The sequence below is a fragment of the Prionailurus viverrinus genome, chromosome C1, assembly GCF_022837055.1.
Source record: "Prionailurus viverrinus isolate Anna chromosome C1, UM_Priviv_1.0, whole genome shotgun sequence".
Lineage (NCBI taxonomy): Eukaryota > Metazoa > Chordata > Mammalia > Carnivora > Felidae > Prionailurus > Prionailurus viverrinus.
In genome coordinates, this window is record NC_062568.1 from 180,546,322 (window position 1) to 180,571,104 (window position 24,783).

The window sequence follows — 24,783 nt, forward strand, 5'->3', positions numbered from 1 at the left end:
CTCCCAATTACTCCAGTTCATTTCTTCTTTTTTTTTTTTTTTTTTTTAATTTTTTTTTTTCAACGTTTATTTATTTTTGGGACAGAGAGAGACAGAGCATGAACTGGGGAGGGGCAGAGAGAGAGGGAGACACAGAATCGGAAACAGGCTCCAGGCTCTGAGCCATCAGCCCAGAGCCTGACGCGGGGCTCAAACTCACGGACCGCGAGATCGTGACCTGGCTGAAGTCGGACGCTTAACCGACTGCGCCACCCAGGTGCCCCTCCAGTTCATTTCTTCTTAACTTCAGCCCTAAGCTCCAACCATTCAGGTCTTCTTGGAATACAGATTCTGATCATCACAACCACCCCTTCCAAACTCCCTGCATTTGTACATAACATCGGCTGACACTGAGTACTTACTATGTACCAGCCTCAATGCAGCCCGTGCCAGTGTGATCTCAGTGCTAACAACAGTAAGGCAGCTATTACTAACCCCATTTTTCAGAGAAGAAAAATGAAGCTCAGAGAGGTTAAGTGACTCCACCAAGGTCACACAGACAGTAGGTGATATAGCAGGAAGGTGGACATGGGTCTGTGGGATTCCAGAATCGTGCTCTTAAGCAATGCCACACTGTGCTATGCTTTCTTTGATTTCATCTGATTCACTGGAAAAAAAAAAGTGTGCAGCAGGACAAGTCTTGTTTCTTTTTTGTTTTTGAGAGAGAAGGAGAGACAGCGAGCGAATAGGGGTGGGCAGAGGGAGACACAGACTCCAAAGCAGGCTCCAGGCTCTGTCAGCACAGAGCCCGACACAGGGCTCGAACTCACAAACTGTGAGATCATGACCTGAACTGAAGTTGGACGCTTAACCGACCGAGCCATCCAGGTGCCCACAAGTCTTGTTTCTTAAGGATCAGTGGGAGAGAAATCTGAGGACAGCAGTGGCAAATCCAAAGGAGAAGCAAACCTGAGGGCCACCCAGCCCGAGGGAGCGATGTGGGCCTAGCTCGGAGGACAAGGGCGCCTCCCGGCACACTATGAGACCCTGAGGAAGGCAAAGGAATCCTACTGTGGCTGGCTGAAGTTCGAAGTGACCTCTGCCTTCCTCCTTTGGGGCCCACAGGCCGGCCAGTAAGGTGGCTACCAAGCCTTCCTACCAGGGTAGGCCACCTGGAGACGTAAGGAGAAGTCGGAACCCGTGTGGCGCCGAGGCGTCAGTCTGAGTCACCCCTGGCGTGCAGCTTGGACCCAGCATAGACTCCTAGACTGGCAGCTACGGCGAGATGTAGGGAGCCCTGCTGGCGATGGGGAAACGGCTTCTCATAGCACAGACACGTGGGTGGTGGGGTCTGCGTAAAATGGGCCTTCCACAGCACCCCCATCATGGAGAGGTGACCCCAACAGAGGGTTTGGGCCTGCGACTGTGCAACTCGGGACAGCGTTTCTTTTCTTAGTCCAGTTGCCCTCTGGTTCGACTTTTCCTTGGGATTGGCCAGCAGTCGAAGACGTGGGCTGGAGTTTCTCAGAGCATTTATTTGTTTTGGGATTACAAAGCTGGGGGCTGGGGGTGGGGGGCGGGGACGTAGCCTAAAGGGGAATGTTAGTGGTGTGGGTGCAGGCTTGGGTGGAGGAGCTGCGGGGGGAGGGGGGTGGTTGAGCGTGGGGAGTGGCAGAAGAGGGGTACACTCGTGGAACAGCTCAACTAGAAGGAAGGGTGTGAAGGGTCGCTGTAAGAGTAGCTGCACGTGGCCTGGGAGCAGCTGCGAGGGATGAGGACCCAAGGCCCCTATGCCCACCCCACCCCAGGGTCCCTTCTTTTCTTAAGTTAAAAAAAAAATTGCTTGAGGGAGTTCAGGTCAGAGGCTGCGAGGATCCGAAGTCACAGGGTGGACAGCGGAGCTTGCTCTGGCCAGCAGAGCCCGGTTCTGGCTCGACAGCAGCTCAGGCCTCCTCAGCTGTGGCGTCGATGCCCGCATAAGTGAAGTTCTCAAACAGCGACATGTTCACATAGGCCTGGGGGGGGGGGCAGAGCAAGCTTTAGTGGGGGCTAGGGATGCGGGCGACTCTGGCCTGGAGCTCCCTGACTTCCAGGTGCTGGGGCACTTGAAGAGACACTGAACTAGATTCAAGATGGCCCTATGGCTGAGGGCAGCCCTCACCAGCCAGGATAGACCACAGCTCGGCATCCAGGTGAGAGGCCCTGGACACAATTGCTCCACAGGAATTTTTTTTCTTTTTTCTTCTTTTAAAAAACTTTTTCGCTGAAGTGTAGTGGGCGTACGATATTGTATTAGGTTCAGGTGTACAACATAGTGATTTGACAGTTACCATCTGTCATCGCACAAAGTTATTACAGTATCATTGGCTCTGTTCCCTATGCTGTACTTTCTCAGCCCTGTGACTTATTTATCGTATAAGTGGAAGTTTGTACCTCTTAATCTTCACCGATTTTGCCCCCCTTCCCCCTTCGAGCAATCACTAGTTTGTTCTCTGTATTTATGAATTTCTGTTTTATTTATTTTTTAGATTCCACACATAAGTAAAGTCCTATGGTATTTGTCTCTCTCTTATTTTACTTAGCATAGTACTCTCTAGATGCATCCACATTGTTGTGAATGGCAAGATTTCATTCTTTTTATTATTTTTTAATTTATTTTTGAGGGGGGGGGGGAGAGAGAGTTGTAGGGGCGCCGGGGTGGCTCAGTTGGTTAAGTGTCGGACTTCAGCTCAGGTCATGACCTTGTGGTCTGTGAGTTTGAGCCCCATGCCCGGCTCTGTGCTGACAGCACAGACAACCTCAGAGCCTGATTTGGATTCTGTCTCCCTCCTTCTCTGCCCCTCCCCTCCTCGTGCTCTCTCAAAAACAAACAAATATTAAAAAAAATCTATTGGAAAGTGTGAGTTGGGGAGGGGCAGAGAGAGAAAGAAGGAGACAAAGAATCCCAAGCAGACTCCATGCTGTCAGTACAGAGCCTGATGCGGGGCTTGAACTCATGAACCATGAGACTCTGAAATCGAGAGTCAGATGCTTAACCGACTGAGCTACCCAGGCACCCCTTGATTTCATTCTCTTTATAGCTGGGTAATAGTCCATTGTATACATAATTGACTCTTGACCAACATGGATTTTAACTGTATGGGTCCACTTATACCAGATTTTTTTCAATAAATGTGGTACAGGGCTGTCAGTGTATTTTCTCTTCTTCATGATCTTTTTCTTTTCTCTAGCTTACTTTATTTTTTTATTTTTTTATTTTTTTTAATTTTTTTTATTTAAAAAAAAATTTTTTTTTTTCAACGTTTATTTATTTTTGGGACAGAGAGAGACAGAGCATGAACAGGGGAGGGGCAGAGAGAGAGGGAGACACAGAATCGGAAACAGGCTCCAGGCTCTGAGCCATCAGCCCAGAGCCCGACGCGGGGCTCGAACTCACGGACCGCGAGATCGTGACCTGGCTGAAGTCGGACGCTTAACCGACTGCGCCCCCCAGGCGCCCCTCTCTAGCTTACTTTAGTATAAGAATACAATGTATAATACATATACAAAATACATGTTAGTTGACCGTTTATGTCATCAGTAAGGCTTCCAGTCAAAAGTTCAGCTATTAGTAATTAAGTTTTGGGCAAGGCAAAAGTTATATGCAGATTTTTGACTACATAAGGGATCGGTACCCCTTAGTCATACATTGTTCAAGGGTCCACTGCATATATCTCATCTTTCGTATCCTACATCTTAGTTTTTTTTTAATGCACTCAACAAGTGAATTTTTTGTTCATTCATTCATTTATTCGTCAGGGTATTTTTGGTGATTTAGCCATTTATATGGTTATTTGGTCATTCCTTACTTTTTGCTTGCTTTTTAAAAATATTTTATTTTTGAGTAATCTGTATACCCAACATGGGGCTCGAACTCACAACTTTGAGATCAAGAATGCTCCACCAACTGAGCCAGCCAGGTGCTCCTGATCATTCCTTTATTCTTGAGACAGTTTGCGAATTCCTATGGCTATTCAGTCATTAGTTTAAACGAAGAACTCTTTTTGCATTTACTCTGATAGGTTTCTTCATTTATATTTATCTGATAATTTATTTATCCACATGGTTACTAGAGTCAGTTATTTATGTATTTATTCATATGTTTATTACATCATCCATCCACTAATTCTTTCCATTCATTCACTTACTGTATCATTCATTCCTCCATCCGCCCATTTGGTTGGTTGGCCATTTATGCGTTGTCACTCTGGCTCTGTGCCAGGTGAGGAGAGGTGGCCCAGAGGAGAATGGGCTGATAGCCCCAGCAGAGGAAGATGGGTAAACAGTTGGGAGCTAGGGGAGGGATTTGCTGCTGAGGCCTCAGAAGAGTTAGGAGAGCCTCGTGTCCAACCCATGGGGCACTGGAAAGGGGGGGTGGCATCCAGAGGTCCCGCCTAGCTGTCCTGCAGCAAGTGGTGGGGACAAGGACATAGAGGCTGCTGCTCTCTGGCTGGTATGAGAGGGCACCCCTGGAGCCTGATGAGCCCTAGTCCCCGTCACCCCAGCCTCCTCACCTTCCTGGCTTCCAGCATCCGGCCCAGCTGCAGTGCAATCTGGGCAAAGGGGGGTCGCTCGTATGGACGGTCCCGCCAGCACTGACGCATCAGCTCGTACCTGCAGATGGGGGCATTGCTGAGATGAGGGGTCAGGGCTAGCTGGGGTGATGGGGTCACGGGGCTCCAGGCTGAGGAGACTCACACTTCATCGTCACAGTTACGAGGCTGTTCCATGCGGTAGCCCTGAGGCAGCTTCTCATACAGCTCAGCACAGGTCATGCCACAGTACGGCGTGCCCCCTGCAGGAGAGGACAAAACTCTCTCAGCCCAGGGACCGAGGTGGGGGTAAGGAGAGGGCACTCTGGGGGGGTGAGGGTCAGGGACTCACCAAGGCTCACGATCTCCCAGAGGAGGACCCCAAAGGACCAACTGAAATGAGAAGGATGTACTTAGTGATCTTCTAGACCCCGGGGCCCAGCAGTTCAGTGTCCATCTACCCCAAGGGTGCCGCCCCTCCCGCCCCCTGCGTGTGTCTACTCTGCAAGTGTCTGCCTTGGCCAGCTGCCGTCTCTGTCCACTCAAAGTCCTTCGTAGCCACTCCCAGGCTCAACATCATCATAGCTAACATTTGTATCACACACTTACTATGGGCCAGGCACTCATCATTTAACGTATATGTTAATTCATTTAACCCTCACACCAACCTTATGATATAGGTACTATCATTCTCCCCATTTTATAGATGAAGACACTGAGGAACTGAGAGATTAGCTAGCTTTCCCAAGGTCACACAGCTAGTAAGTGATAGAACTGGAATCAAACCCTGACAACTTGATTCCAAAGCCCTTGCTTTTAACTGCCTCTTATGCTGTTGCAACCTCCGTGCAGGTGAGACCAGGGTGGGAGTTCTAGTCAGGGGGAGGGGACCTAGGGGGTTTGGGGGCAGAAGCAGGAAGCAGTTGAGTGGTGGTCAGAGGGGCGGTTGGTGTGATGGACAGTGAGCAAGGCAGGCCAGGCCAAAGGGCTGGTGGCAAATGGGCAGAGCCAGAGCTGGAGGGATGGGCAGGCCAGGTTCCCTGGAAAGAGGAGCAGAGGTGGGCCACGATGCTCATATGGGGGTGAGGAGCACAAAGAGGGGGTCTTGGGGGTTATGGCCTGGTTAGGTCCTCAGGTGGGGATGATACCACCCTTCAGAGACGAAGGTGAGAAGATTCCCGGGGTGGTCTTTCCATCCACCTAGGCATTATCCACCCACATTCCCAAACCTCTCCAAGGTATCTCCCAGTCTCTTAGATGAGCACAGCCCTAAACTTCCCTACCCCAATCCTACCACTGAAACACCTTCCAAGACCACACCTCCTTCTAACTAGCACCGCCCCCCCACCCCCCTCCGCCTTCCCACTAAGATGCTGAGCATCGCCAAGGTATATCCAAGGCACACTTGTGTCACACGTGGAATATACGTTGGGAATGTCCCAATTGTGCCTTGTACTATCTGAGACGTGTCTGAGGCGTGTCTACGTTATGTCTGTGTGCATCCCTGCGGGACCATAAGCCCTGCTCCTTCTGAGCCCCATACTCACACATCACTCTTGGTGGTGTAGACGCTGTAGTTCAGAGACTCAATGGCCATCCAGCGCACGGGGAGACGCCCCTGGGAGAGAGTGGGTTTGAGGGGTTCGGCGAGGAGGAGGGACTGGTGTGTGGGGCTCTGGGGGGCAGGCATGGAACCTGAGGCGGGGGGACTAAGACTTACCATCGTCTTCTTCACATAAACTTCCTCCCCCCGAGAAAGGCCAAAGTCGGCAATCTTGGAGGCCAGGTTCTCCCCAACCAGCACATTTCGGGCAGCCAGGTCCCTGTGGATGAACTGCAGGCACGGTCAGAAGTCAGGGAAGACTGGGGATGAGAAAGGCCAGGACTCCTCGACCAGTGAGGAGTCTGGCCCCACAGCTGGCCCTCCATCCCTGTAAGAGCCCCTCACCCTTCTTCCCAGTCAACCAGGCCTTATCCTGGACCAGCGACTCCTGCCTTAGAAAAGTCACACTGCTGGTTGTCCCTTCCTCCCTATGAGCTGTCCATGGCCAAGCTCAGGCTGCATCCTTCTTCCTGGGACAAGGGCGGGCTTGTCCTTGGTGACCACGCCGCATCTCCTTCTCTTCACTTGCTCCCTTCCCGCCCCGCCCCGTTTTCCTCTCCCCTCATTGAGGAAAGTGGGGAAGGCCCTCCTCTTGCCCAGAGTGACCTTTCCCTTGAGTCCCAAGTCTTCCCCACAAGGTCCTCCAACCTCCTCAGAGACTTCTCTCCATCAAACCCTCCCTCTCACTGGCCCCTATTCCTCTGCTTCAAAGACCCTCAAAACTCCACTAACTTTAAAATGTCCTTCCTCAGCATCATGCTCACCTCCTGCTACTGTCCCCTCCTTCCTTCCATTCAAGCGGGATGTCCTCACCCTGGGGCTCAGGCCTCCACTCCCTGCTCCACCTCTACCCTGTCCTGGTGGGTCTCACCCACTCCCTCACCATGAGATTCATCCACCATCTGTGGGATGACAGCTTCCAGATTGTTGTTTCTGGCCTAGCTCTTTCTCCCGAGTTCTAGGCCGGCATCTGTAACCGCCGACTCAACATCTCCACCAAGATGTTCCTCCGATGCAAACGCAACACCTCCTCCAGGCCTGCTTCTCGCCTTGTGCTCTCGCGTACTTAGCCAGGCCAGCAGCTCAGGGTCACATCCTTCTCTGTGCTCCTCGACCCCACATCCAATGACAGCCTGCTGACTCTACCTCCTGCAGTTGACCCAGTGCCCCCTCTGGCACGCCTTCCCTCCCCACACTCACCTGCTTCTCGCTCAGGTACTGCATGCCGTTGGCAGCATCACTGGCAAAGCGCAGCAGCTGCCGGGAGCTGAGAGTGGAGGCAGTTCCGTGTTCCCGGGCAAAGGCTGGGTCCGTCTCCAGGACCCGGCTCTTCCGCAAAAAGTCTAGCAGGTTCCCGTAGGGGGCGTATTCAATAGCGATATACAAGTAACCTGAGAGGGAAGGAGACAGGTACAGGGTGAAGGTTTCTATGCAGGCAGCCTGTGGGCAGCAGGCACCCAACGGTGGCAGACAGGGAGCCTGAAGCTCCGGCAAGCTAGTGACGTGGACAGAGGTGATGGCTGTTGACGGGGCTTTGGAAGAAGGGGCAGGTGATGAGCTGGGGGCTCACCTCGGTTTTCACAAGCCCCCAAGAGGTTGATGATATTGGGGTGATGTCCCAGTTTGCACAGAACTTCCAATTCTCCCGCAAAGTCACGATGGTCATTTTCAGAGGCATACTCTGTGGAAAGAAGCCAACATCACTTTTGCCAGAAATAATTCTGGAGAAGAGGCATGGCTAGAGAGGGCTGGGGTCAGTTGCGGGAGGGGGCCAGGTAGGGCCTGGGATCTGTGGGACAAAGGAGGGGGGCAGGCCTGGGGTCAGGGGTCACTCCCAGGGAACCTTTCAGCATCTTGATGGCTGCGTTCATCTTGAGCCCATCCTTCTTGATCATGGCCCGGATGACCTGGCCAAAGTTCCCCTCCCCAATGAGGTCCTCAAAGGTGATGTCTTCCCACTCCAGCACTGGATAACTCAGGGGCTCGGGCTGTGGTTTTGGCCGCCGGGTTAGCGTCAGGGTGCCTGAGCTGAACTGGAGGATGGTTTCTTCACCCTTCATAGGATGGGACAAATGGGCAGACAGTCCATGCAGCAGACACGGGGCCGGCAAAAGGCACAGACAGGCATCAAAGAATAGCTAGACAAATGGAAAGAGACCCACGCAGAGGGCACTCTGGTGGTCAGCCAGGAACAGACATTCAGAAGACACATACTGAGTATCACAGAAGACGAAGCCATCAGTGGGGCTGCTGGGTGGACAAATGTCCAAGAAGAGAGATGGAGAGGCCACAGCCTGGGGAGCAGGTAGGTATGCGGGGCTCTGGAAAAACAGGTGTGGGGGGCTTAGGGTTGCTAGAAGCCATGAAGCCATGAGTCAATGGAAAGAGGATATTTCTAAAAAGTTTTTAAGTTTATTTATTTACTTTGAGAGAGAGAACTGGGGAGGGGCAGAAAGAGATGGAGAGAGAGAATCCCAAGCAGGCTCCACACTGAGAGTGTGGAGCCCGACGCCAGGCCTGATGCGGGGCTCAAACTCATGAACCATGAGATCGTGACCTGAGCTGAAATCCAGAGTCGGGTGCTTAACTGACTGAGCCACCCAGGTGCCCCTACATCTCTAACATTTAGAACAGGAAAGAATTGGAGTGAGCTGTGATGGGAAGTGGTGAGCTTTCCATTGTGCTGATGTCACAGCCAGGCTTTTCTGCCATCAAGGATACTCTGGAGAGGATTCTAGCCTTGGGCAGTGGGCTAGGATACATTTATTGAGCACCTACTACAGGCTAAGCCCCAAGCTGCTGGCAGTCAGTGGAGGGGTTTTCTCCACAGTGGCAGAAGAAGACCCACTTGGCATCCGTTTACAGCTCTAAAACCACCCAGGAGCTGAAGATAGAAAGACTGTCACAAAGAGGAACATCCACTTCCCCCAACTGTGTAGGAGCTGGGCCACCTGGGCAGGGCGGATGGCAGGAAAACGAAACAGATGAACGGGACCAAGGGCACTGCCGCTATGAGGACTGGAAGGGGGTTAACACAGACCTGGTGGCGGGGCTCCCTAAGTGAGCTGAAGCTCAGATCCATGGGCGAGGGCAAAGGACACGGGGCACGTGGATTCACCTGAAGCCATCAACCGCTGAGGGCGCACATGTGGCCCAGCAGCGGCACCATATATAGGCATGTGCATGCACACGTACCCATCCCACGGAGGAGCACAAGCACGGGGACACACGCATACACAGGTGGGGGTGCCCACAAGTGGATGCACACAGGTACTCCTGTGTGGCGCTCCCACACACCTTCATGCAGGCACATGTGGCAGGGCAGATCTCGAAACTAGGATTATATATATATGTATGTTAAAACTCTGCTTTCCCACCTCCTTCCCTCCACATCTGTATTCGTTACCCTTCCCCCACCTTAGCAGCGGCTGGCTTTCTGTGTGCACTGACCTCAGAGGGAGCAGCCTGGAACAAAGAAGCCAATTGAATCTCTGAAGGGAGTTTTTAAAGGCATGGCAGAGACAATAGCCTTGGACACTAGACTTTCTATCACAAGGATCAGCCCTTGAGACAGAAGAGGGTTTTTTTGTTGGTGGTGGTTTTCGTTTTTGTTTTTTGTTTTTTTTGAAATGCCAGGGCTTGGCTGTAACTATCAAGAGCCCAGGCACGGAGGACCAAGGGCAGAGTTTGGATCATCAGGGACAGCAGTGGGGGGTGGGAAGGTGGGAGAGAGGGATGGGCGGTGGTGACAAGAGGGGGTGGTGCTGGGTCCCTAAAGAGAAGCCAGCACTGCCCCGCATCCCCACCCCAAGTACGGGCCCGCAGGCTGGAGGGGCACAGACCGAGAACAGACAGGTTTATGGCGAGGCCAGGAAGAGAGGAGGCATCACTGCCTTTCCCCGGCAGCAACAGGTGAGCCTTGAGCTGGCACAACTCTGGAGCAGTAGGAACGACTGTGACAGGGGTCGTGACAAAGGGTATGAGGGCCACAGAACATGCTCGCAGGGCACAGGGAGCACCTCAGGGCTCTGAAGTCTCCTGGAGCTGGCCCTGACACTCGCAGACATGGAGGCTGGGACCAGGAACTCACAGTACGAGCGGCCTGTTGGCAGGAGGCCACAGAAGGGCTAAGGGCATCAGCCACAAATGTGTGCAGATGGAGGCTGGCTCCCATGTCCAGGAGGGTCTGCTAGGATGGATGCCAGCATGAGACCCAGGTGTGCCCCTGCCCCCCTTCCCACCCCGTGTCAGCACCATGCCACCCAGGCTTACGGCACCTTCAGTGAGAAGCGGGAGGACCCTGAATTAACCGTGGTGAAACACGGACAGAACAGAGTTATTTTGAACCGGCGATATTCACCAGTAACATAAATTGACTTATGAACGCAGTTCAGTTCTAGAAAAATAAAAACAACTTTGTTTTGTGCCCTAGAGCACTGCTGAGTGCAGTCCCATGGCTGCAACACAAACACACACACGCGTGCATACACACACACACTCGGGTGTACGGGTACTGTGTGTGCGCAAACGTAGATGGGGGTGTGCACACGTGGGTGGGTACAGGGGACTGACCGATCCTGACTGGTAGGTGAAGGTGCGTCTGCGGTGCGGGCAGCTTTTGCGGATGCACACCAGGGTCAGGAGGGCAGCCAGGATGGTAAGGCAGGTGGCAGACACAGAACCCATTACGGCCAGTACCAGCTGCTGATCTAGGCCCTCTGCAGCCGCTTGGACCTCTTGGACCGGGCCCTCACTCTGCAGCCCTGGACACAATAAGAGGGGCAGATCGTGGGAAGCCTGGGTCAGGGAGGGAGAGGTCAGAGATCCCAGTACCAGGAGGGACGAGGGGTGTCAGGCCGAGGGCCAACGGTCCACTGGAGTGACAGGATTTTCCTAGCGCTAGGACAATGGGTCCTAAGAAGGGAAGGGTCAGGGTCCCCAGTACTAGGACTCTCGTCACTTGTCGGGAAGGGCCTTGGGTGTCCTAGCTCCCAAGCCACGAGCTCCTACCGTTACCCAGGGTAGACTCCTCCACGACGCTGCTCCAGTCTCCGGGACCCTGGATACTGGCCCGCACACGGAAGAGGTAGCGTGTGCTGGCGTTGAGGCCACGGACAACGGTGCTTGTCTCCTCGGGCCTGTCCACGTCCATCCACAGGGGGTCGCCTGAGCCCCCAGCCACCTGCACCTCCACGATGTACTTGGATATAGGCCCAGCCGAAGCCTCTGGCTGCTGCCATGTCAGCTGGATCTCAGAGTCTGAGAGGGCCTGGGCATGGAGGTGTCGGGGGGCTGGGGGCCCTGGGGAGGTGGGGGCGGGGAAGGCGGGGCTCAGGCAGGAGCAGGGTATGTAGTTCTGGGGTCAGATCCATTCTAGCTGTGTCCCCTGCTCGGTGGACCCCAGAATGGGAGCCACCCTGCCTTCCTCTCCCTATGGCTCCTTCCCTTCATCCCCAAGCTTCTGCTTCCCCTCATTCTCCTTCTGTGCCAGGCCGTCCTGGTGTCCTGGATCCTCCCAGTGTGCTGGGCCTTCCCCATGTGCCTTGTGCTCCCCTGATCCCCATGTCCTCCTGGTACACCATACCTTCCCCATGACCTTGTTCTCCCCGTAAACCATGACCTCCCCATCCTTCCCCATCCCACATGCTCCTGCTGACCTACGTCCCCACCAGCCTCCAATATCTGCCCACCCCACGTCCTCCCTGTGTTCACGTCTGTCTGATATCCTGCTTCTCCCTTATGCCCACGTTTTCCACACGTCTTGTGTTCTAGGTCTATCCGCTCTCCTGTAACCTCCCGTGTCCTTACGGGTCTGGCGTTTCCTGTGTCCCATGTCCTCCCCTCATCCCGAGCCCATAGCCCCCTTCCTGAGCATACCAGTGGGGGGCAGAAGCACGCGTGCAGGGGGCGAGGCAGGGCCCAGGAGGGTGCAGTGGTAGAGCCGCACATCCAGCTGGTAGTGGGTGCCAGGCGTGAGTCCAGTCAGGAGGGCGGTGCGGGCCTGGGGGGACGAGACGTTCTCCCGCCGCTCCTGTCCCCGTGCCCCATCCCACAGGCGCAGCAGGAAACCATCGCCCACCAGTGGCCCAGGCACCGAGGGTAAGGACCAGCTCACTCGCAACCGGTCAGGGCCCTCCACGTGCCAGCCCTCCAGCCATGGCTGCAGCAAGGGCTCTGGGACCGGAGGTCAGGGGTCAGAACCGTCCAGCGGGTCCTTGGGGCCGGACAGGATAGTGCTCCCCAGAGGACAGGGTGGGACAAACTCCAGTGGGAAAGGCAGGGGCCCCTGGGGGTGGACAAGACATGACAACTGCTGAGTGCATAGGAACAGTAACTCCTGGGGGGACAGGAAGGGATGACTCTTGGCCTCTCACCAGGACAGTCTGTGGTCATGAGGGTGGGAGGCCCCCAGGCCCCCTCCCCGCCTTCCCCTGGCCGGCTCAGCTGTACACGGACACTGTATCCTGTCTTCGGCCTCAGGTTCATTAAAGTCACATTCTCACTGGGGTCCACTGGGGACAGGACACATCATTCAGCCCCCTACCTTTTCCAGAAGCTGCCGTCTTCCCCCCTTTCGTTCTGTCCTTTCTCATTGTTACCCAACACCCCTGTCCTGCCCCAGTCCCCCTCCCGCCCCCAGCTGTCTCCCTGCTCACCCACAATGGCGGACCAGGCCGTGGTGCTGTCCTGGGGCCGGTAGTGCAGGCGGACGGAGGCGATGGGTCCGTCCCCGGAGAAGGAGACCAGTGGGGAGACCACGAGCTGGCGGCTCTGCTTGGCCAGGAGCCGCGGAGCAGTCAGGGGCACTGGGGGCACTGCCAGGAGACCCAAGGTAAGGCAGGGCCCAGACAGCCTGCCCAGTCCTCAGAAAAATAAGAGGACTCTACTCTGGCCAAAGAGATCTCTGGGTCTTGGTTTGGATCAGGGCCCCCTCTAGGCTGGGGAGAGACCAAGTTCAACAGATGACCGGAATGGCCAGCATTCAAGCAGGATAGCATTCTGCCCCCTAAGCAGCTCGGGGCACACAGATCTGGCAATGAGGATGTGAGAGTATCCCCAAAGACATTAAAAGAGGTCTGATATGGCTAGATGGGTTTGGGGGAGGGTATGCTGTCCACGCAGTGTAGGGGAGACAGAGGGGGCTGAAACCCAAGGCAGGGAGATAACATGGGATCAGCCTACTCTCTGCCCCTCCCCCTATCGTTTGTCACTCTCTTAACTGGGGCGGGGGGGGGGGGGAAAGGTAGCCAGTGGTGAAGCACCTGCTCTATCCCAGCTGCTTCCTAGGTACAATCTCTACTTCTCACAGCTACTTTTCAGATGGAGCTCTCACCCTGGGTTATGAGCGAAGAAACTGAAGTTCGGAGACATCTACCTTGCCTAAGGACATGCAGCCAGCAGGAAGTACAACCAGTGTTTGAACTTGGTCTGTCGGTCAGGCCACCTAGAATCAGCCAATTCCACTGCAAATAGCTTTTGTGTTCCTGCCTGGCTTCCTCATTCCATGGCCATGACACCCTTGTCCTGGCCTTAGCTTTTCTTACCAGATCAGTAGATCAATGCCATGACTGATTCCCTTGCCACTTTCAAACATTTTCCAGACTGATTTTTCTAAGCAGGATGGAAGGATGGGGGAATGGGTAGATGGAAGCGAGGGAGGGCAGGAGGCAGGGCAGAGGATGCGGGGTTGAGAGCTCAGACACGGTGGTGTCTGACAGAAATGAGCACATCATGAGGAGGTGAGATGAAGGTCGGGTTTGGATCTGTGGAGCCCCCTGTGCCTAGGGCTGTCCAGGAGGTGGATGGAGATGAAGTGGGCCCTTGAATCATACACCAGGGAACTTCCACGCTGACTTCAGAGCCAGAATCCCACTTCTGGAGGTCCCACCAAATGGGTCTGGAGCTCAGGAGAGTGGTCTAGCCTGCAGATCAAGCCTGGGCATTGCCAGAGAACAGCTGAAACTTGGGAGAGGACCCTTTAAGAATCATGACAATAAATGCCAACATTTATCCAGCACAGGCCCTGTGTTAGGCACTGTGCTAAGGGCTTAAACGCATCATCTAACTTAAATGCAACTTAAATGCATTAAAGGTATCATCTAACTTGCTTCACAGCAATCCTAGCTAGTGTAACGCTGATGTCCTCACTGTAGAGAGAAATAAGCAGTGAGGGACTAAGCAGCTGGCTTAAGGCAACAGAGCCAGGGATTTGTGGGGAGGATTTGAACCCATGTTGCCTAGGTCAGATGCCTGGGGAGAAGACACAGGCTGAAGGTGGAGCCTGGCCACACTGATGTTTCCTGCTGGTGGGGCAGCCACAAAGTTGTGGGAGGGGTAGCGGTGAGCCAGTGGGAAGGAAGAGGAAGATGAGGGAGGTCTGGGCTTCTGTCATGGGGGTGGGCTGTCAGGAGCAGAGGGCAAGAGGAGCTGGGGACACCCGGGTGGCTCAGTCAGTTAAGCGTCTGTCTGACTCTCGATTTCGGCTCAGGTCGTGATCTCATGATTCGTGAGACTGAGCCCCTTTTGAGCTCCGCATCGGGCTCTGCACTGACAGCACAGGGCCTACTGGGGATTCTCTCTCTCCCTGTCTCTCTGCCTCTCCCCACCTCTCTCAAAATAAATAAATTAAAAAAAAAAAAAGAGAGAAGCCAGGGTTTATGATGCTGGAGAAGGTGAAGAGACACCTGAGCTGGGCTGGATGGCTCCACTCTGGGCCATCCTGGGCACTCCCTCCCTACTCACTGGGGAAACTCTATGCAGCTCCTCTGGGCAGCAGGTTACCCTCTGAGCTTAGGCGTCCCATGTGCTCCCCTGTCCCGGCACTGAGAGCCCTGGAGTATGACTCAGAGCAGGAAGCAGCATCACAGAGGCAGAGCTAAAGGGATGCTGCGTGCAGGGGCTGTGAAGAGGTGGAGAGGGCCAGCATGGCCAGGCAGGAGGGTATCCCGTTTCTAGGGCATGGGATGTCCTCTCCAGATAGCACTGAGCTGTGTTCCTGCTCTGACACTGCCCAGCCCAGACCTCTTCTTTGCTTGGTCCTGGGCTGTGACCTTAGATGTCCTCTCCCTTCCTTCTACAATGCCCAGTCTTAGCGGCATCACCTAGTGCCCACTCTGCCCACTGCCCATCCTCCATGGCCCCGGGACATCACTGACCTTTGACGTTAACCCTGAAACGTCGGCTGTCTTGGCCACCAGACGTAGACACACGGCACTCCCAGAGCCCACTGTCCCCGAGGGCCAAGCGAGGCACCTCGAACTCAGCTGTGGTCCTATTTGGCTCCACAATGGCCTTGGTGGACTGAGAGAGACAGGGAAAGGGGGCAGACCATAGAGAATGTGCACCCATGTGACAGATGTGGGGACGGATGAGGGGACAGAAGACCAGTGGTAGTTTCTCAGCAATTAGCTTGACCCCATCTGACCTGTGGTAGGGCCAGCGGGTAGCGCCTAGAGAAAGCCCTGAGGGGTCAGGGGTCTGAGGGAGCAACCGTGAGGCTGGTGGGATGGGGGGCCTGGGGTCAGGGGCGGGGGGCTGACCAGGAGGACTGTGCCGTCCGGCTTTCGGAGCTCCATGCTGCCCCGCACTGGGAAGGGGTTCCCTGCGGCCGCACAGTTGATCCGGGGCGTCGTCTCCAAGTTGAACTCCAGCTCCGAGGCCACATCCAGGATCTGGGGGATCCGGTCTAGGGAGAGGAAGGACACATGCTGGAGCCCCCGCGAGGCAGACGCCGACCACCAGGGTGCCCCTGGTCGTGTGGCCTGCATCTTGGCAGAGGCATCACCATCGCCTCGGTCGCTCAAGGCTGTCTGCCAGCAGAGTCCTACAGGGCCCTGGCACCCCACCTCCGGTCAGCCGCAGGGTCTACCTCCTGCACCCCCGACCTGATATCCTCTCTCAGCCAAAGCAGGCCCCTCGCCGGCCTCACAGCCCGAACACCGGTTCAGGCCTCACTCGCTTCTGGGCTCTGTTACAGACCCTCTGGGGTCTCCTGCCTCCACTCCCCACCCAGCTGCCTGGGTCCTCTCTCACAGAAAGCTGACTGCCTTCTGCCTCTTCAGCAATTCCCTCCTGCCCCTGTCATGGTAGCCTGCCGTTCCAAGTCCCCAAGGCTTGACTCCTCTGACCACTCCCCTCCCCCCCCCCCCCCGCCCCCGTACTCCACCGTCCTGGTACCCGACCCTGAGTCTTCAGCCCCCAGGCCTTTGCCTGTGCTCCTTCCCCAGCCATGTGGAAGGCTCATCTCAGATCTCGCCTCTTCCCCGAAGCCCCCTCCGAAACTCAGCCTGGCCAGGGGCCTCCTCTTGGCCCTCCCCCCAAGTCTCGGCTGCAGCCCATCCCCGTGTGGGTGATGTGGGCTGGGCACTGAGAACTTTTCCTGGGCCGTGAGCTTCCTGAGGGCGGGACCTTGAGCCAGGGAGAGATGTCTGGTGAAGGTTGACTTGTTTTGACGGATCATACCGGATTTCTCACAGTGCATTCCATGCCATCCGGAGGGGCACACGCAGCCGCTGAAGCGGTCACAGGTCCCACCATTCTGACACTGGCACTGGAGGCGGCAATCTGCCCCAAAGTGGCCAGGGGTACAGGCTGGGAACAGAGGGGTTGTGGTTAGAGGGACATAGGCCAGGGGCAATGAGGGCACAGCTGGGGCCTGGGTGATGCCAGGCTGGATGGAGAGGGCACGGGTAGGTCAACGAGAGCCAAAGGGGAGGGTCCAGGTCTAGTATGTGGCTGGCTCTCCGAGTCAGGGACTATGGCTGGCAGGTCAGCCCATACCTTCCTGGCACTGGTGTCCTCTCCAGCCAGATCCACAAGAACAGCCATAAGGGTCTGGGAGGCAGAAGGTGAGACCCCGGCAGCCCGATGTGCCTGGACACTGCTCCTGGCAGCTCTGCCCAAAACGGCCCTCTCTGCAGGCTAGAAACCAGACGTGTGGGCACGGGGTCCACTGTCGGGCCTCAAAGTCCAGGTCCTGCCGGGCATTCTCACCACCCATGCTCTTGGTTCAAGAATCTTCCCCCGGCCAGGCACCCTCTCCTGCCGAGGTCCTAGCTCCCCATCCTCCTTACCTTGCTCACAGCGGGTGCCCGTGAATCCAGGGGGGCACACACACTCGCCATCCAGGTCATGGCAGACACCTCCATGCAGGCAGCCTGGGCATTCCTTGGTACAGTCTGGTCCCCAGCGCCCTGCCCCACAGCCTGAAGGAATGTGCTCTCAGCCAGTTGCTGTCACCCACCTACCGGTGCTGCCGAGGACTGAGGCAGCCCTGGCGGCCTACAGGAAGTGCCCACGGGGCTCCCAGCCTCCCATGCCACCCACCACCTCTGCCCTCTACTCCTAACCCCGCACGATGAGCCGGAAGAAGGCGCTGCCTAGGGGGCTGGCTTCCAGGTAGGTGGCACTGTAGATGCCGCTCGACGGTGGCTGCACATTTGGGAGCTGCAGCAGGAACCGCCCATCTTGGGCCTCATGCCAGTCCAGGGTATAGAAGTAGGATCCTGGAGGCATAAATGGGTCAGGGGCCTCAGCGCCGGTGACAGCCAGTGCCCAGGACACATCAGTGTGAGCCTTGTACAAGTGGCCAGAACTGGGCCGAGGCACCAGCCAGGATCTGTCCCCAAGCCAGAAAGTTGGCATCCATCCTCTGCTCTATGCTCTACCAACCCCCAGTAAGTCACCAGGTCCTGCTCAGTCTGGCTCCTCCTCATCTCCTAAAGCAGTCCAGTTCTTTCCACACTCAAGGCCACCACCACCACCACGGCCTTCCAGGCAGTCTCTCTGCCTCCATCCCCGCTTCCCGCTTTCCTAGTCATCCTTCACTCAGCAGCCAGTGGGATTTTCCCCAACAGAAGCCTCTGCAGCACCCCCTGCTCAGATTCCTCCCTGGTTATTGGCTCCTTAGCACATGGTGTTCACCAGTCTGGCCACCGCCTGGCCCTTTGGCCTCATACCTCTCCACACCCTGCCTGATTCCTAACATTCCTGAGTTCTGGAACTGCTGGTTTCTCTCCTAGAAACACTATGGTATCTTGGCACTTCCTGCCTTTGCTCTTAGCCAGTCCTGCTCCTGGAATGTCCTTCCCTCCTCCTTTGTGTGGCTAATTCTGATGTCTCCTTCTAGGCACAGTTCAAAGGTTATCTACTTAGAGACTTCTCCCAGAAGCCTCTTCCTCCAGGACCTGCAGACCCAAATACTAGAATCCCTCTCCCTGTCCCACCTCCTTTTTGCTCTTCGCCCAGGACTGGACTGTAGGGAGCCCAGGTCTACTTGACTCTCTCAGACCTCTCATTAGTTTAGGGGGCCTGGTGCTCAGGAGGCAAACCCCTTGGCCCAAGGGAAGGGTCCTCTTCCCTCAGGAGCCCAGGGAGGCGAAAGGCAGCCAAAGGGCTGTGGGTCTGAGGGCTAAATCTTTGGGGCCACACAGAATATTGGCTTCCTCCCATGGGGTGGCCAGAGGGCCTGATAGGACCAGGGTGGGCGCAATCCTGGGCCCAGTTACCAGTTCTCTTCTTCCCCTTGGGGATTGCTGCTCCCTGCCAGGTGAGCAATGTGACAGCATCTGCTAACTCCCGGGGGAGAGTCAAAGGTGAGGATTTAACACAATGCTGATTTGGGTGTAACAGGGAAGAAGGCAGCCAACCCCAAGGCTGCTAGTCCTCTGGGTGCAAGAGGAGGAGAATAGTCCAGAGCTAAAGAGATGGGCACAGGTGCTTATCAAGGACCTGATCCAGGGCAGAGGTTGGTGGGGGAGAGGGTAACAGGTGTTTCATGCTGAAAGCTGTGTAAGTGGCTAACGCTGGGAAGGCTGAGGGCATGGAGGTGTTCGGGCAGGTAGGTTTACCTGCCCAACCCGTTCAGACACCCCTCTCACCGTTGCTCTTCCAAATCACATCTGTCTGCTTCTCCTTGTGCACAAGTGCGGCAAGCACGGCCGTGTCGCCTTTGTTCACCGTGTGTGTGACCTTGTCCGGGAGCAGGTGCGCTGCGGGGTGGAGGGTGAGGTCAGAGGTCAACGGCCCCCCCCCCCCCCCCCCCCCCCCCCCCGCATCCCGTCCCCGCTCCCGCCCCACGGGGCCCGACTCACCTCCGGGGCTGTTGTGCACGTAGACGACGCGCGTGCGCCCCGCGCCGCCCACGCACGAGAAGACGCCCACCAGGTCGGAGTGCTGCGAGAAGCCGCGCAGCGTGATGCGGTGCGAGCCGTTGCGCACCAGGTGCGGGGGCTGCGCGGGCCGCGGCGTGCGCACGATGCGGTCGTCCTTCTCCAGCAGCAGAGGGGGACCCCAGGCGTCGGCACCCCGGCCCGGCCCGGCCTCCCCGGACACGCAGGTCAGGAAGAAGCGCCGGGGCTCGACGAGGCGCAGGTCGGCCAGCAGCGTCAGGTCCACCGCGGCGCCTGCGGCGGGGACGCCAAGTCCTCCTTCCGACGGGGTCCCCGGCCCGCCCCGCGCTCCGCCGAGCGTTTCCCTCCCCTCCCTTCCTCTTTCCCGCCGGCGCACTGGCCCCTTCCCCCGCCCCCAGGTCTCTTCGTCCTAAAATCGAAACAAAGCCTCTTCTCTGGCCTCCTCGTGCCCCCACCTTCTCCTGCCAGATGGCTGCCCTTTGCGGCCCAGCTTCGGAAAGAATGATCTATGCTCTCTGTCTCCGTTTCCTCACTTTTTAATTCCCTGGCAGCCCCCTTGAGTCCGGACCTGCCTCAAGCTGTTCCGCGGAGGGCAGCCGCTCTCCCTGCCCCCCACCAGAGGGTGCGGGCCAGGAGAGCCATGGAGAACAGAATCGCCTTGGAGAAAGCCCTCCCTTCCTCTGCAGACATCTAGACAGGCTTGTGGGGCTGGGCTTTAAGGTGGGGTCTAAGAGAGAGGTGGACTTCTGCAGCCGGGTGGTTGCGGGGCAGAAAGGAAGGGAGCCCCTCCTTTTCGGCCCCTGCCTGGTAACTGCCAAGTAATTAGCTAGTTTAAATGCCACTTAGCTTATCAATTAATATTCTTCCAAAGCCTACCACGAATAAATGGAGTTAGTATTTACTGACCGCCCACCATATGCCGGAGCACCTGTTTCCCATTGGATCTTCACATCCCCCGGTGAAATTGATGTCTTTCCATTTACAGACGAGGGTAATAGTAATTGTTCTACAGGCTTCCTGGAGCAAGCTCATCTCCTCCCCTGGCTGTAACTATCACCTCTGAGTCAACAACCCTGGGACAGCCTGTCCGCATGGGCCTGCGTTTGTGTCAGCTCTCCCCCAATACTGCTTCTCCCTCGTGCTCCCTGACTCAACAGACGGCACCAATCACCTGAGACACGAACTTTGTGGAGTCCTCTCATGTCCTCATTTTCACGATAATGCTTATTGGAGGCCAATTATATGCCAGGCATTTCATGTTCTTTCATTTTATCACAACTATTGTGGGTCATGGGTGTTACTACTCCACTTTTATAGCCAGTGAACGAAGCCTCAGAGATGCCACTTGCCCAAGGGCATACAATTAATAACTGGCAGAGCCAGGCTGCCTGACTGTAAACCACACCTCTAAGCGGGATGCTGGCTGCCGCAATCAGTCGCAAGATTCTGCAGATTCCATTTCCTTAAAGCCTCTTGACTTCACCCCCATCTCTCAGCCCACCCTTGTTTAGCCCTCACCCTTACTGACCCGGATCATCCCAATAGCTATACTCCTCCTTCCCCAGCTCATCCTCTAAAGTGATCCATCTAAGACCTTGTGACTGCCTGGTCTGCAACCCTCCCACGGCTCCCCATTGCTCTCAGGATACAGGGCATGCCCTTGAGCCCCTCTTTGCTCACACTCTGCCCCTCCTACTGAGTTCCCTCCACGAAACTTCTCTCGCATGCGCTTCCATATCTCTGAGACTTGCAGCTACTGTTCTGGCTGCCTGGAGTGAAGGCCACTGCTCTTAGTGAAGGCTTTGTGGACTCCCTTGTCGTCTATTGCCCTCAAGCAGAGTAGCTGACTCTTTCTCAGTGCTCCTGTGGAGCTACTTGTGTCTGTCTCTATCCTTCACCCCATGTCCCACATCCCCGACTACCACTCAAAGATAGTCTTTGCATTCTAATGCTCTTTGGCCATAAGTGAAGGAATCAGCTACTACTTATTCAGGAGTCCTTATCTAACAACTGGGCATTGGACGCTGTGCATAAATTACCTCATTTAAACCCCATGACAGCCATAGGAGGTCAGCATCATATAATCTGTTGTATAGACCTGGAAGCTGTCTGCCTTTCAACCAATGACCTGTAGCACAGCTCCTGGAATATTGTTGGTGCTAGATAAATGTTTGCCAAATGAATAATTGAATGACTCCAACACACTGAAGCAACATATGAGCACCCACTGAAAACTGCAGGGCCCCCATCGGCCCTGCTGCTCTTTACTGATCCTAAAATCTAACTCAGTCAATAGCTGCTCTACTCCCAATTCTAGGCTACAATGGTTTCTAGTGCCTGGGTTTTAGAGGCCTTGATCCCACTTTCTAGCTGATTGGGGAGCAGATGAAGGTGATGACAGTGACGATAAGGTTTCCTAGGGGAAAATCAGGGCTTTGGGGGCTGGAGGGCATGGGGTGGCTTGGGGGAGACTTACCAACATGAGAAGCCAGAAAGAGGTTGGGGAGCAGCAAAAGGGGCCCCAGCCAGACCATACTCTGGAGGCTGACCAGGTCGGCCAGGACAAGCGGGGCCTCCGGTCAGCTATTCTGGGTCTGGCTGGTCAGCCTGTACTGATTAGTTTGTGTTGGTGCTGGGGAGGAAGAGGAAATGAGGTGGCTTGGGTGGGAGGGATGGCAGGGAAGGGGTGGGGAGGACTTATCCTGCTTCTGCACACCTCCCCCCCCAGTCCGGCCCCCCCAAGGCTGGGGATGGGTGTGGCCTGGAAGGCCCTGGAATGGGGTCACTTGAGGTGGGGGAGAGTTGTAAGGACAGACCTAGGGACTGTCGGACCGATTTCCCATCTCCTCTTCTCCCTCTGGTCCTCAGTCTTGTAAGCAGGCAGGAGGCAGGAGGCAGGAAAGGGAGGAAGCCAGTGGCTTCCGCCTATTGAGGAGGGATGGGGGGAGGATATTGTTCTAGGGTCTCCCCTCCTCCCCAGCACATACACACAATACAGCCCAGGCAATTCCTCATGTATGTGCCCAGGACACAGTTACATGGGTGTTCCGGAGAGCCGTTCACAGGTGTAAAAGTGGACAAAGGAACACAAGAACTCCCACTCAGGGCAAGAAAGGCGCTTCGACTCTGTCTTGTGTATGTAGAGTGGACGAGTTTTTCCTTCCAGGTTCTTTGGCTGTTCTAATAATTGATGTGAGACAGATTAACGGGACAAAAAAGTTTAATAACATGGATAGCTCTTGTATACACAGGAGTGAAGGGGTTCAGAACAAGTCTTCCTGCAATGTGCCTCCTTGGCATGAAGATTATTTTGAGCTAAAAATATTTAAGACCCAGCAGATTCAGATAGCTCCCTTTCAACTGCCTGAATTTATATTGGAAAGGGTGCCTGTACCAGGAAGAAAGCTGCTCGCAGAGATTCATTTTTTCTTTATTTTTAATGTTTATTTTTGAGAGAGAGAGAAGGTGAGCAGGGAGAGAGAGAGGAGACACAGAATCCGAAGCAGGCTCCAGGCTCTGAGCTGTCAGCACAGGACCCGACACGGGGCTCGAACTCACGGACCGCGAGATCATGACCTGGGTTGCAGCCAAACGCTTAACCGACTGAGCCACCCAGGCGCCCCGGCAGAGATTCCTTTTTGCCTAAGAAACTTAACTGCATAACAGGCCACCCTTTTTTTAAAATTTGAGTTATAATTAATATAACATTAATATAATTAACGTACAGTGTTATGTTGGTTTCAGTGTTATGTTGGTACAACATAATGATTCAACAATTTTATACATTATTCAGTGCTCCTCACGATCTGTGTAGATTGTCACCAGACAACATTATTATAATACTGTTGACTATATTCCCCATGCTGTACTTTTACTCCCTGTGACTTTTTGTTTATAACCGGACGTTTGTACCTCTTAATCCCCTTTATCTATTTTATCCATCCCCTCTGGCAACAGCCACTTTGTTCTATGCATTTGAGTCTGTTTCTTTGTTTTTTAGGCTCCACATATAAGGGAACTCTTATGGTGTTTGTTTTTGTGTGACTTAATTCACTTAGCATAATACCCTCTGGGTCCATTCATGTTGTTGCAAATGGCGAGATCTTTTTTTTGTTTAAGTTTATTTATTTTGAGAGAAAGGGAGGGAGAGAGAGATTGGGAGAGAGTGCACGAGGAGGAGGGGGAGAGAAGAAGGGAGAGAGAGAATCCCAAACAGGCTCCACACTGTCAGCGCAGAGCCTGACATCGGGCTGGATCCCACGAACCTTTGATCATGACCTAAAGATCTCTTTTTTTTTTTTTTTTTTTTTTTTTATGGCTGGGTGACATATCGTTGTATATTTACACCACATCCTCCTTATCCATTCATCTGTTGATGGACACTTAGGTTGCTTCCATATCTTGGCTGTTGTAAACAATGCTGCAGAAAAAAATAGGGGTGTATATATTTTTTCAAATTAGCGTTTTCACTTTTTTGGGGGGGGGGGGTAAATACCCAGCAGGACAAATACTGGATCAGATGGTAGTGTGGAGGAAGCTCCATGCTCTTTCCTACAATGGCCGCACCAATTTACATTCCTACCAACTATGTTCCGAGGGTTCCTTTTTCTCCACATGCTCACCAACACTTGTTCTTTCTTGTCTCTTTGATTTTAGCCTTTCGGACACAATGATATCTCATTGTGATTTTGATTTGCATTTCCCTAATGACTTGTGATATTGAACATCTTTTCATATGTCTGTTGGCCATCTGTGTATCTTCTTTGGAAGAATATCTATTCAGGGCTTCTCATTTTTTAAATAAGATTCTTTGTGAGGTGTTTTTGGTGGTGTAGAATTTCTTTTTATAGTTTAGGTATCAACCACTTATTGGGTCCATTATTTGCAAATCTCTTCTCCTATTCAGTAGGTTGCCTTTTCATTTTGTCGATGGTTTCCTTCACTGTGCACATAATGGGGAAATCTTTGTTTTTCATTCATCTCTTCTGCCTTCCTGCAAATGCCCACCTCCTCTTTGTATCCCAACCTTGCCTTAGCTCAGGATGTTATATAAACTTCAGCTACCTGGCTGTTCTTTGGGTCTCATATTTTACAGGGCTCCCATACATATGTAAGTAAATTTGTTTTTCTCCTATTAATCTGGTTTATGTCAATTTAATTATTCGACGAGCTAAAGGACCTAAAAGGGAAAAAAATTTTCCACCTCCGCAGGAGAGACCCAGGAAAAATGAGTAACTCCTAGAAATGGCCAAAGCCAAATACCATCTTCAGGGTCGCCTGGGTGGCTCAGTCGGGTTAAGCGTCCGACTTCGACTCAGGTCATGATCGCGCGGTCCGTGAGTTCGAGCCCCGCATCAGGCTCTGTGCTGACAGCTCCCCCGCTCATGCTGTGTCTCTCTCTGTCTCTCAAAAATGAATGAACATTTAAAAAATAAAAACCCTTCAGCTAAAGACAGAAGAGGATGCTGGGGGTGGCAAGTCAGTTATGGGAGACTATGAG

General features: G+C 54.3%; 1 protein-coding gene and 1 pseudogene across 1 annotated transcript; both read right to left on the reverse strand.

Annotated features, from left to right (window-relative positions):
- Positions 1-1,494: 1,494 nt before the first annotated feature.
- TIE1 (tyrosine kinase with immunoglobulin like and EGF like domains 1) lies at positions 1,495-21,901 on the reverse strand. The gene is made up of 23 exons (XM_047873463.1): positions 21,760-21,901; positions 19,245-19,556; positions 19,032-19,142; positions 17,502-17,657; positions 17,226-17,357; positions 16,933-17,073; positions 16,615-16,743; positions 15,693-15,838; positions 15,309-15,453; positions 12,810-12,968; positions 12,528-12,665; positions 12,031-12,327; positions 11,164-11,454; positions 10,726-10,916; positions 7,997-8,207; positions 7,724-7,834; positions 7,354-7,544; positions 6,271-6,384; positions 6,098-6,168; positions 4,903-4,943; positions 4,717-4,813; positions 4,533-4,632; positions 1,495-1,994 (listed from the first exon to the last, which is right to left on the reverse strand). Exons 1-23 carry the CDS (start codon positions 21,815-21,817, stop codon positions 1,923-1,925), a joined length of 3,414 nt encoding a protein of 1,137 aa, XP_047729419.1. The 5' UTR covers positions 21,818-21,901; the 3' UTR covers positions 1,495-1,922.
- The window catches only part of LOC125173858 (40S ribosomal protein S6-like), a 28,970-nt pseudogene continuing 7,185 nt past the window's right edge, over positions 2,999-24,783 (reverse strand).

Coding starts and splice junctions, on each gene's coding strand:
- TIE1 (XM_047873463.1), bottom strand. CDS start 21,817: ATGGTCTGGCTGGGGCCCCTTTTGCTGCTCCCCAACCTCTTTCTGGCT. Junction 12,969..15,308: donor TTTCAGGGTTAACGTCAAAG/GTCAGTGATGTC, acceptor GTCTCCTGGCAG/TGCCCCCAGTGCCCCTGACT. Junction 10,917..11,163: donor GGAGTCTACCCTGGGTAACG/GTAGGAGCTCGT, acceptor TATTGTGTCCAG/GGCTGCAGAGTGAGGGCCCG.